This window comes from Maylandia zebra, linkage group LG1, assembly GCF_041146795.1.
Source record: "Maylandia zebra isolate NMK-2024a linkage group LG1, Mzebra_GT3a, whole genome shotgun sequence".
NCBI lineage: Eukaryota > Metazoa > Chordata > Actinopteri > Cichliformes > Cichlidae > Maylandia > Maylandia zebra.
Window position 1 is genome coordinate 26,915,874 of NC_135167.1, and position 12,769 is coordinate 26,928,642.

The 12,769-nt window shown below is 41.2% G+C and overlaps 1 protein-coding gene across 3 annotated transcripts in view; it reads right to left on the bottom strand.

The window, feature by feature from the left end:
* Positions 1–12,769, bottom strand: part of pla2r1 (phospholipase A2 receptor 1) — a 32,051-nt gene that overhangs the window by 1,292 nt on the left and 17,990 nt on the right. For 2 of the 3 annotated variants that reach the window (XM_014412423.4, XM_004543388.6), the window contains 8 exons: positions 9,136–9,253; positions 8,880–9,019; positions 7,970–8,111; positions 7,541–7,776; positions 3,432–3,624; positions 3,172–3,306; positions 2,097–2,219; positions 1,845–2,021 (listed from right to left, as the gene is read on the bottom strand). In XM_014412423.4, coding sequence (XP_014267909.3) covers positions 1,845–2,021; positions 2,097–2,219; positions 3,172–3,306; positions 3,432–3,624; positions 7,541–7,776; positions 7,970–8,111; positions 8,880–9,019; positions 9,136–9,253 — 1,264 coding nt within the window. Of the gene's footprint in view, positions 1–1,844; positions 2,022–2,096; positions 2,220–3,171; positions 3,307–3,431; positions 3,625–7,540; positions 7,777–7,969; positions 8,112–8,879; positions 9,020–9,135; positions 9,254–12,769 lie in introns of those variants that run through there. The other variant, XM_014412424.4, reaches the window with a different exon arrangement.

Below are 12,769 nucleotides of genomic sequence, written 5' to 3' on the forward strand. Positions count from 1 at the left end.
TTATCAAAAGAATCAATATGAACATTTGATTTATTTTAGGTCTCAATAATGATTTCTAACCATTTCTATAGAGCTAAATATATAAAACAAACAGACAAACAAAGAAACCTGTGAATCCACCACAATGAACCAGTAAATACAAGTCAGGAGGGATTTAAGCTTTTATGTTGTTTAGTCCATGGTATGACCTCAACATCCAAATGCTGCTGCAGAAATTGAGAGTCATCAGACCAAGCAACATTTTTCCTATTTTCTAACGTCTAATTTTGGTGAACCTGCGCAAACTGTAGCCTGACAGGGGTGGCACCTGGTGTGGTCTTCTGCTGCTGTAACCCTTTGTTGTGTATTCAGAGATGTGCTTGTAACCTGTGGTTATTTGACTTACTGTTGCCTTTTTATAAGTTTGAACAAGTCTGACTACCCTTCTCTGACCTCTGACATCGACAGAGTTTTTCAGTAAGCAAGAGTCTGTTAGTCTCATAAGAAAGGACTTGGGCCCACTATCAGCTAATGTACATCCCCATGTAAAAGATCTTGGTTTCATTTTCGATTCTACCCTCAAGCTGGACAAACAAATAAACTCAGTTGTTTGTGGCATTTTTTTCCAACTCAGGAGCATTTCTAAACTCAAAAATATCATCTAAAGATCTGGAAACCGTTATCCATGCCTTCATATCATCACGTCTTGACTACTGTAACTCTCTCTATTTAGGCATCTGTCACTCAAGCCTGTTCCGCCTGTGTATATGTATACATGTATTTTATGTTCACGTATGTGTGCTTGTGTGTGTATGTGTACACTTTTGTATATGCATGTGCATATGTACACATACATGTATATTTCTACAAACAAGTATATATAAGAGTCTGCCTGTGTGTGTATATATGGATGTGTTACAATGTTTTTTATCTTATCTATTTTTATTTGATTATATTGTCTCTCTGTTCACTTTCACTTTGGCCGACACTTGATGTCCTTTAAATGTGCTATATAAATAAAGCTGACATGACTTGACAAACCATTTTTGCAGAAACCTGCTGCTTGCTATTTGCTCTTTTTAGGGTCATACTCGCTAAAGCCCAGATCCCAGTAGTTAGTCAGCAGTTTCTGAATTACTCAGATTACTCCATCACCATCACCATCAACCATGACACGTTTGAAGTCACTTAAGTCATCTTTCTTCCTCATTCTGATACTCAGTTTTGAACTTCAGCACGTCTACTTTCCTATATGTATCAAGTTGCTGCCATGTGACTTTCTAATAAGATATTTAAATTCATATATTAATGAATTAAGTGGGCAGTGAGTGTAATGCTCACAGTTTCTACACATGCCTCCTGTGGTAGTGTTCTTTAGGAGCCACAAATTTAGTTTCCAGGCTGTTTATCTGTTTAGAATGAGCACAACCTTCTGCATAGGGTTATAGCACTTTTAACTATCCTGCCTTCCCTGTTTTGAAGTTTGACTTGTCCACGTTGAGAGCATTAAAATGAGCTGCAAACACAGATGAGCATGGATGGATGGATTTCCAAGAGAAAGCAAAATACTTCACCAAATAGTTGCTTGCTTGATTTGTGTTCAGAAGGAGCTGTTTGGCTGCTCTACTGTTTTCACCCAAAACACTGAAAACTGGCTGTCAGTTGGAAAGCCAAAACACTGAGCTGAAAGACGTAGAAATAATATTTAGAGTTTGATTCAAATCTTCCTCCAGCAGAGTGAACAAGGAGTTTACTTTTATGTCTTGTATCTAATCTTCTCTGTACTCCACTTTTGTTATAATGTCAGTTCTTTTATTTTCTTTGTGACTTAGGTGCAGATTTTGGGAGCCTCTGATTCACGTTACCTGAGATGATTTTGCAGATGAAGCCAAGCCGCTCTGTGCACGGTGTAAAGTGCCAAGTACCATCAACTACCCTAGTAGTGACACAGGAATCCTCAGTCAGCAGCTTGGGGTTTGGACCTTTGTGGGGCCAGTTGGTGTACTCCATTGGTGAACCATCTACCCAGGCCATAGAGTCAGCTAAAAGCAGATTCCTCACTTTAATGACACGACATTGTGTTTATCTGATGGTACAGAAAAGCGACTGACTCTTACTGTCAACATTGAAGTGCATCCCCAACCATAAGGTCTGGGGAAGGAGCCTCGATGACCAGAGCTGCTCCATGATGAAACGGTTCTCTGTCTCATCCTCAATGGTCAGGACATCGGAGGTGTTGACTAGTGGGTGACAAAAACAGAAACATGACACACTCACGATAATTAGTGTTGCAAAGGAATGCGAATATGACGAAAATATTTATTTGCTTTCTTACTAAAAGGCAGACGTTTGAATTTAACCTTCATTTTTCAATGCAATATATGAGCAGATACGCTGAGAATGCTAGCCTGACTTAGAAGAGATAGAAGATAGGAAGCAGGGTGAAACAACAACTTGGCTCTGTCCTGTTATAACTGTGAAGTTGGCAGGCGAGAAGAGACGTCTTAAGGAAAAAATCAAAGAAAATACCAGACAAATAACCCGCCGCAAAAAACAAAACAAAACACAGCTTAACTTTACACTTTACTTTTTATTGCTGTGGGTGGATGTTATCTTTGCAGAGAGACAGGCTCGTTGTTTCATCCTGCTTCTGAACTTCTTGCCAAGTTCAGCTAAGCTTCATTAATCTAGGTGCTGCATGTGGTCCCACAGTGCTGTGAAAAAGTATCTCCCCCTTTTCTGATTTCGAGATTTTTTGTCAAACTCGGATGTTTCAGATAAACAAGCACATTTTAATATTAGAGAAAGATAACCCGAGTAAACACAAAATGCAGTTTTAAAATGATGGCTTCAGTTATTAAGGGAAAAAAGCTCTTCAGATCTATTTGTCCCTATTTGAAAAAGTAGTTCCTCTCCTTGGTGAATCATGAATGAACTGGGATTAACCACACTTAATTTCACTAGCCACACCCAGGCCTGATTATTGGCAGACCTGTTGAATCAAGAAATCACTTAAATAGAACTTGTCTGACAAAGTAAAGCAGGTTAAAGAAACTCAAAAAGCAACACGTCATGTCACAGTCTGAAAAAACAGCTGAGAAATAAGATAATTTACAGCTATCGGTCTGGAAACATTAACAGATAGCAGCTGCGTTGGTAGTGACTGTAAGTCATATCCGACGAATAGCTTACCTTTATTCCTGCAGTGCTCTCTTGACTTCTCAAAACTACGTTTCTCCGCCACGGACTCAAAGCTGTAACAACCATGTCCAAATTTCACCCATGTGGAGGGACACGCCATCACATTCGCGGTTAACGGTTTATTGCCTGCGAGGGACAGCAGGAGAAGGCAGGAAATGGGTATTTTCACACATTCCGCTGTGAACTACAGAAACCAAAAGCTGAATAGATGCAATGTCGGGTGCACGGATTTTCACTGAAGTAGCACCGACTTGGCTTGGAGGGACTTTGGGGAACATGGCACAGGGCTCCTGGCAGCAGTGTTTCACAGTCAGCTCGCCGCCAGCCTCCATTCACGTCCATGTACACGCACTCGCCGGTCTCAAAGTCGTCATCGTCGTCGGCTGCGTCCCAGTGCGTGTACACTGTGTCGCTGCCATCCGACCACTGATAATTGATGCCGCTCTGTAAGGAAGCACAGTCACAAAGTGTCAGTCATGACTTAACTTTAAATAAGAAGCAACCAAAATGTTCCTGCAATCAGTGCTGACGCTCGCGTGGATAAACTGTCATTAGCGCTGGCTTTCTACCAGTGTGTCAGGTGTATTTCTTCAGCCCAACACACATTTTATTCTATATTTTACTGCATAAAACCATCTGTTGTGTTATATATTTAAAAATAAAAAAACTTTATTTAAGGAGATATATGTTTCTGAGGAAGCATCTAGCTACCGGTCAATGTATTACTGACTAAAATTTGCTAATTGAATTTAATTCAATTTCTTTATACAACACCAAATCACAACAACAGGCGCTTGAAGGCGCTTTATACTGTAAGGCAGACCCTACAATAAAAATGAGTAGCTGGCTTATCTTTAACATGAGTAATAAAATACATATAATAGAGGAAATCGGCTCCTCACACACACTGTGTTCATTTGTCTCGACGCTCACGATATTTTACAGTGGCTAGGAAGACTGACGGGAAAACACGTGCCCATGAGATCTCTACATGGGCAACACGCCAACAGAAGTCTCACTAAGGAATAAGACAGTGATATTAACTAGAGTGACGTCCTCTAGTAAACGATAATCAAATGCTTTTGCTTCAACTCCGCTAAATCCCACACACCCAGAAACGTCTAAATATCACTTCCCTTTGTCAGCAGAAGTCCACAGCCTCACCTATCAGGAGTCACAAATCAGATCCCATGACACTGAAACAGGTCCCTTTAATCTGATTGTTCAGACTGTTAGAAAGTAGGAAGTTGGCACACAATGCTATCTCAACTGTGTGACAGCAGTACACTATATATACACCAAGGAGGATATATTTTTTTGGTTGTGTTTACATGTGTGAGGCTCATTCTGGTTGTAAACATAACGGTTTGAAAAGTTTTTAATGCATTCTGCTAAAAGGTATGTAGTGTGGGTTCATGTTAAGAAGCTATTAAAGGTTGGCTTCCATCCACCGAAGTCTTCAAGGCCAACTTAATGATTTATTTAAAACTCACAAAAAGCCTTATAAGTGTGTTGTGTGTAACATATAGAAAGTAGTGCATAAAGATTTAAAATGTCATGTCACACTTGACCTCTGACCTCTCTTTGAGATCAACAGATCAACAGCTTTATGGAGCTATTTAAGACTGTTTCTTACTGCCAATGTTTGTACCGACAACATAGAGGCATACAGAGAATAATGTATGGGGATTCTAAGTATCACGTTTTAGTTTTCCTTCAAATATCATGTCATATTTGATGTCTGATATCACTTTTGCATTTCATGTCTGCCTTTCTTTCAAGCAGATCCCAAGATGCTTTATTTTTTCTGGACTACAAAGATCTTAAAGTACATTTAAAAGGAGCAAGGAAAACAAGGTGAATATATATATGTACAAAAACAAATACTGTTTACTTAAAAGCAAATACTGTCCACTGAGTGAGCTGCCTTGGGAAAGGTTTGCACTCTGAGTGCTTCGTCTGGTGTAATGTCTTCGGTTTATTGCTTATTATTCTGTTAGTGTGCAGCAATAAGGATGTGCTGTCGTTTTGTGTCATCATATGTGGTTGTGCTTTGAGGTTAATACTGATTGTTTCGTTCAGTATTTCATTCTCACTGTTGCTTTCACAACTTGCAACATTTTCATCTGCATGCTTAATGATCTGTAACCTTTTAGTCTTGTCCAAAGAAGTGGACTTTTCTGCAAAAAAACAAAGTGTGCAAGGACAAAGTGAGTTTGCTGGAAAAGATAATAACATTTAAAAAAAAAACCCACCAAAAAACAACAAATGTAAGTTAATTGAAGTTAAATCTTTGAAGTTTTCCTTCTTAATAACAATTAAATTGAATGCGTTAAATCTGAAGACAGGAGCTTGGTAGAAATGCTTTTTAACAAAAAATGTACTGCATAACTCTGAACTCTTCACACTGAGGTTTTGCAGACACGTGACCACTAACCATGTGGCGCTAACTTGATGTGTGATGTGTGTAGGATCACGTGAAGATGGCCCCAGTCATACAGGCCTAGAGACTGCTGTGTGACAATCTAGTTGCTAGGGAAAAATGTGTATTCCCCAAACAGCTGACAAAAACCTCCTGGTGATTGTGATTTAGCCTTTAGGCTAACCAGGCGCACATAACCAAGAAAGCCGTTTAGGTATCGGAAGCAGTCTGTGTATGTCCAAAAAGAATTTGTTTAAAGATACACACAGTAATATCTCACACAAACACACTACAGAGGTACAGTGGGGCAAAAAAGTATTTAGTCAGCCACCGATTGTGCAAGTTCCCCCACTTAAAATGATGACAGAGGTCAGTAATTTGCACCAGAGGTACACTTCAACTGTGAGAGACAGAATGTGAAAAAAAAAATCCATGAATCCACATGGTAGGATTTGTAAAGAATTTATTCGTAAATCAGGGTGGAAAATAAGTATTTGGTCACCTCAAACAAGGAAAATCTCTGGCTCTCACAGACCTGTAACGTCTTCTGTAAGAAGCTTTTCTGTCCCCCACTCGTTACCTGTATGAATGGCACCTGTTTGAACTCATCATCTGTATAAAAGACACCTGTCCACAGCCTCAAACAGTCAGACTCCAAACTCCGCCATGGCCAAGACCAAAGAGCTTTCGAAGGACACCAGGAAAAGTATTGTAGACCTGCACCAGACTGGGAAGAGTGAATCTACAATAGGCAAGCAGCTTGGTGTGAAAAAATCAACTGTGGGAGCAATCATCAGAAAATGGAAGACATACAAGACCACTGATAATCTCCCTCGATCTGGGGCTCCACGCAAGATCTCATCCCGTGGGGTCAAAATGATCATGAGAACGGTGAGCAAAGATCCCAGAACCACACGGGGGGACCTGGTGAATGACCTGCAGAGAGCTGGGACCAAAGTAACAAAGGTCACCATCAGTAACACACTACAACGGCAGGGAATCAAATCCCGCAGTGCCAGACGTGTTCCGCTGCTGAAGCCAGTGCATGTCCAGGCCCGTCTGAAGTTTGCCAGAGAGCACATGGATGATACAGCAGAGGATTGGGAGAATGTCATGTGGTCAGATGAAACCAAAGTAGAACTTTTTGGTATAAACTCAACTCGTCATGTTTGGAGGAAGAAGAATACTGAGTTGCATCCCAAGAACACCATACCTACTGTGAAGCATGGGGATGGAAACATCATGCTATGGGGCTGTTTTTCTGCCAAGGGGACAGGACGACTGATCCGTGTTAAGGACAGAATGAATGGGGCCATGTATCGTGAGATTTTGAGCCAAAACCTCCTTCCATCAGTGAGAACTTTGAAGATGAAACGAGGCTGGGTCTTCCAACATGACAATGATCCCAAACACACCGCCCGGGCAACAAAGGAGTGGCTCCGTAAGAAGCATTTGAAAGTCCTGGAGTGGCCTAGCCAGTCTCCAGACCTCAACCCCATAGAAAATCTGTGGCGGAGTTGAAAGTCCGTGTTGCTCGGCCCCAAAACATCACTGCTCTCGAGAAGATCTGCATGGAGGAATGGGCCAAAATACCAGCTACTGTGTGTGCAAACCTGGTAAAGACCTATAGTAAACGTTTGACCTCTGTTATTGCCAACAAAGGTTATGTTACAAAGTATTGAGTTGTATTTTTGTTATTGACCAAATACTTATTTTCCACCCTGATTTATGAATAAATTCTTTACAAATCCTACCATGTGGATTCATGGATTTTTTTTTCACATTCTGACTCTCACAGTTGAAGTGTACCTCTGGTGCAAATTACTGACCTCTGTCATCATTTTAGGTGGGGGAACTTGCACAATCGGTGGCTGACTAAATACTTTTTTGCCCCACTGTATACAGTACATAACAGATAAGAGGATAGAAGGTACATACGTCTACACTGTACAGTCCAATCCAGTGCGGCGCTCCCAATCTATTGACAAGGAAAGTAAGGAAAGCCTGGTGGTAGGCATCTGTAACGCTCACAAGGTCAGAATCATGGCCTTTGCACTTATTCATCGCGTCGTACCAGCTCAGGTTGCCAGTCACAACCTTGTAGTTGCGGTTCCTGTACTCAATAATTTCTGGGAGAAGGTGGTGATACGAGTGGGTGGGGCGTTTGGATGGATCTGTGACAAGAAAGCAGGGAGGAGTGTGGGGAGAACTCAAGGTTCAGCATGATGGATTAGTTCATACACAGCTAATGGATCGCTAATTAGCTTTGCCATCCATCCATCCATCCATCCATCCATCCATCCATCCATCCAAACCTTCAGAGCAAAAAACCAAAAACCAAAGATAGAGAACCTGAGGGAGCCTTACCTTGAGGTTTCTGACATACAAAGCCATACCCGCTCTCGCTGCACTTCTCGTCGTACCACTTCCCCGTCAGGTGGAAGTTGTGGTTGTTGGACAGGACAGTACACAGAGGCTCATCAGTATATCCTTGGAGCCACGTGTCTTCCTGAGAACATAAAGAACCACTACTAAAGAACTACTGACAATAGCACATTTATTAGCATGTGTCACCTCTGTTCACGACAAGCTCGTTTCAGGAACAATGAATCACTACCTCCCAGTTGACTGCCCCAGAATCACCTGATTTTCTTTAATACGATAACTTTAGTATATTTAATAAAGTCAAACAAAATTTTAGACTTAAACTATGAAAATGTCACGACTTGAGCCCAAAAACTGCAATCAAATCAACTTTATTCATACTCCAAGTGTCTAAAGCCAAAGTAATGAGATGAACGAATACATTTTGCACAGCTTTAATGAATTATTCTTTTTTTTGTATTCTTCTTCTGGCTGCTCCCTTTAGGGCTGCCATCATCTCACTCTTTCCCCTCATCCTCCTCTATCAGACCAGCAGTCTACACGTCTTCTTTCACTACATCTATTACTCTTCTCTGTGGTTTTCCTCCTTTCCTAATTGGCTGGCAGCTCCATATTCAACATCCTTTCTCCGCTATCCTTCCTCTGCACATGCCCAAATCATCTGTGCCTTCCTTCAAATCTCTGCACTGGAAGGGCCAGTTTTACAGCAGTGGGAGGTGCTATTTCTCCTTATCTAATATAAAATGACTGTAACTTGGATGTACTAAGCTCTCACAGGACAAAAAGCAAGGTACTTCCTACATATTCACACAGTCACAAGCTCATATATTAAGAATATGCTAGCAGTTCTAGCAGTTAATAAAGTGAACTTCAGGTATTTTCTACAGCTTACATTGAGAGGGTTCTTTGGTTCTACTGGAGACCAGTTGGTGTAGCTGACTGGCCTCCCATTGGTCCATTTCATGGTGTCCTCATCTCTCAACCCAATCCACACACCTACAGCGCTTCCCTGGAGAAACATGGTGATGAAGGCTACAGAAATGATGACATGACAGGAAAAAAAGTGGAAATAAAGCTGTTTGTCTTCTCAGGCAGTGATTGTGCAGCGAATCATTGACGCATGGTTGTGCAGTTCACTAAGACTCTACCTTGTTCAATCTCATCTTCTATGGCAACTAGCGAGCCTTGAAAAGAAGAGCAGATGGACTGGGCATCTTTCCAACTCTTTCCCTCTTTTGGACTGGTAGGGAGGTGAAGCAGGAGACACTGCCAACACACACAACCACACACACAAAACATGAATGCAAATCCCAGATCACTGACAGGACTGTTGTTTGGAGTGTGCACGACTCAAAGATACAGAAGTCAAAGCATGTAGGAGGGAGGAGGTAATGCAACCACAATGTTACTGGTTAACAAAAAGGGAAAGTTTCAGCAACAAGAGCTCTGCTTCTTGATTCAATTTGAGAGAAATCTGGTCGCGTTACACGAGGAAATGACAGCGTCTCTGTTGTATTTTGAAAGCAGTTAAGGTTTCTCTGACTAAGGAGTTCAAGCCCCATTAACTATGAACCAAAAGGTTGAGTCTCTTTGTTATTATCGTGTTTCTCTCCCTTCTAGTACTGTGCAAAAGTCTTAAGCCTCTCTCACCTCTCATTTTTTTGGAGTTTTCGAGGAAAGTAGGAAATAATTGCAGCAATTTTTTAAATGCATAAACATACATGGAATTATAGCATATAAGGCAAAAAAAATAAGAAAGGCAACAATTAGATACTTTCCAGATGGCATTAGATGTTGGATCAAACTCCAACGCTACTTTTCTGCCTTCATAATTGCATTAATTTTGACAACATTCCCAACATCCCTGTCTGAAATCCAGTCCAGTCTCCACCGTGTTTTACAGATGCCACCAGATGTTACAGATGTTGTACCTCTCCTGATCTTCTGTGTAAACACTGAAATTTGGATTCACTTCATCAGTCCAGTTCTTGTGTAATCTGGCATACCTCAGCCTTTTCTCCATGTTTCCCTTCCTTAGGAATGGCTTCTTGACAGCCACCCTTCCACTGATAACATTTCTGCTGAAGCTTCAGTAAAAAGTAGATGGATGAACTGAAGGGTCAGATGCATCTCTCAGATCCTGTGTCAAGTCTTTACCAGAATTTTTCCTATTGCATTTATTTCAAAATAATCGTTTCGATGATGCCAAAAAATCCACAATTTAAACAATCATTCATCATCGATTGATATGGCTTCATGTGAGCATGTGCTGGTTCTTGTGAGGTTGATGCAGCTCGAGTGCTGTCAGGGTGGGGGGTGGGGGGAAGCTGCTCTTTAAAAACACAACAGTCCAGAAACAGTGAATGGAAACACAAACATCCTACTTTAAACCCAAATGCAGCTGGGAATTTAGAGGAAGCACAGACGGTAAAATGAGCCACTTTTGCGCAGTTTGCTCTTCGTAATAATAATGTGGTAGCAGTGTCGAGTAGTGTGCAATACACAGATTGTCAACAGATGCAAACATTTTATTTCCTACACACCTAACACAGTTTATTAATAAGATATACTGTACATATTACTTAACAGTGAACAGTTACAGATTGCTGAGGTGACTGAACTGGCAGATTGCCCGGTTCCTCTGTGATTAGGGCGGTGACAGCAGGTTTGCTTTGAGAGGCAGTAACTGCCAAAGCAGATGATTTACTGAAAAGAGCGACTATTATTTCCTGCCTTTCATGTTCGCTGTAACGGTTTTTACTCGGTGTTCGAGGGTGTTTAGGCTACTTGTGGGAAATACTTGCACACATTTGGTTTTGGTATCCCTGCCAGCATCTGTGAGCTCTTCTAGTAAACGAAATGCATTTGTAGAGAAGTGGCTAAAGTGCAGCTGCAGGTTTTTGGGAAGTTATCTTGCAAGTATTCACCTTCTCATCTTTGTGAAAAGGGGAAAGCTGTGAAAGGCCATGGGTGTCAAACATTAGGCCCGGGGGTCAGAATCGGCCAATACTCCAACCCAACCCACTGGACATCTTTGGGAAATGTGAAGGAGGGAAAAGACTTTGGACATTTAACTGTATTTTCATAAATCTATATTTGAATATAATCTATCCACAATAGATATTTCTGGGGTTTTTTTTTTACAATGTGTCCACAGTACAATAAATAAATAAAATAGAAAAGTTTTGTGAATTAACAAAAACTTCCAGCTTTATAATAACAGAAGAGTCTGGGCAATGAGCTACCAGAAGTTTTTTCTGTAATTTTAAATATTTATTTTAAGAATTGAAGCCCTGACAGTCATGCTGACAGATTGCTTTGGTTGCTTTTTTAAACATGTGGTTAAACTGTTGAAATTGCACTTCTTTTTCTTATACTGACCTATTGCAGGGATTAAATATGTAGCTAAAGTTATTTATACTGACAGAAAGGGGATTTTTACTGGTCCGGCCCACTTAAGATCATAGCCCGCTGTGTGTGGTCCCTCATATAAATGGCTCTGATATCCTCGCATTAGGCAATCGCTGTGTGCAAGTTTGATTCAGTCCTGACCAGCATGAGGAGCAGCAATTGACTGTGGCATAAATTCATCTGGTGGGATAAACTAAAAATTACAATGTTGCACGTGAAGATATAATGTATTTTAGGTATGACACTGCACAAAAGTATTATAGATATATATCTAAAATTTTAGTTGCTGACAACAGCATTAATAAAAGCGCACATATGCACACATTATGAGCTGCTGCTATTAAAGATATGCCAACTTAACAAGCTTAGAGAGCTGCAGTGTCCTTGCACGAATCACCAGATTAGGAGAGTTACCACAGACTAATGCAAATGTCTCATTATCTGTATTTGAATATATGCGTGCATGTGTGTGAACAAGTGTTTATAAGGAGCTTGGAAAGAAAAGCGTCTGGACTTCTTTAAGTTGCTTGAAGACGTTTCACCTCTCATCTGAGAAGCTTCTTCATTTCTAAGAGTCAAAGGGTGGAGAGTCCCAGATTTCAGCCAGGGTTTCGGGTGAGCTCATTGTGAAACCTGGCCCCACCCTATCATGTGATTTCCTGAGGTCAGATGGCCCAGGGTGTGAGTGGGTGTTAAGGCGTCTGGGAAGGGATCTCAAAACTGGATTATAGATGGCAGAGAGTTGGTGTCGTAAACCACCGCCTCTGTTCAAAGATGGTCGCTCACAGTGGATATAGATGGCTTCTTTCACTCCTCTTTCAAACCATCTGTCCTCTCTGTCCAAAATGTGAACACTGGCATCCTCGAAAGAGTGTCCTTTGTCCTTTAGATGCAGATGAACTGCTGAGTCTTGTCCTGTGGAGGTGGCTCTTCTATGTTGTGCCATGCGCTTGTGAAGTGGCTGTTTGGTCTCTCCAATGTAGAGGTCTGGGCATTCCTCGCTGCACTGTACAGCATACACCACATTGTTAAGTTTGTGTTTTGGCGTTTTGTCTTTTGGGTGAACCAGTTTTTGTCTGAGCGTGTTGCTAACGCCCACTCACGCCCTGGGCAATCTGACCTCAGGAAATCACATGATAGTGTGGGGCCAGGTTTCACAATGAGCTCACCCGACACCATGGCTGATTGTGACCCTGTTAGAGTTTGTATTGTTGATTGTTATTTATGCTTAGAAATATTTAACCATAGATGCTTAGAGGTGTATAATCAATTGTGTAGTGATAAGTTGTGTGATCTTTAACAGGCTACAGAGGCTTGGTGTGCATTCCACACTAGAATGCACACCTACATCCTGGGAGCACGGGAAGAGGT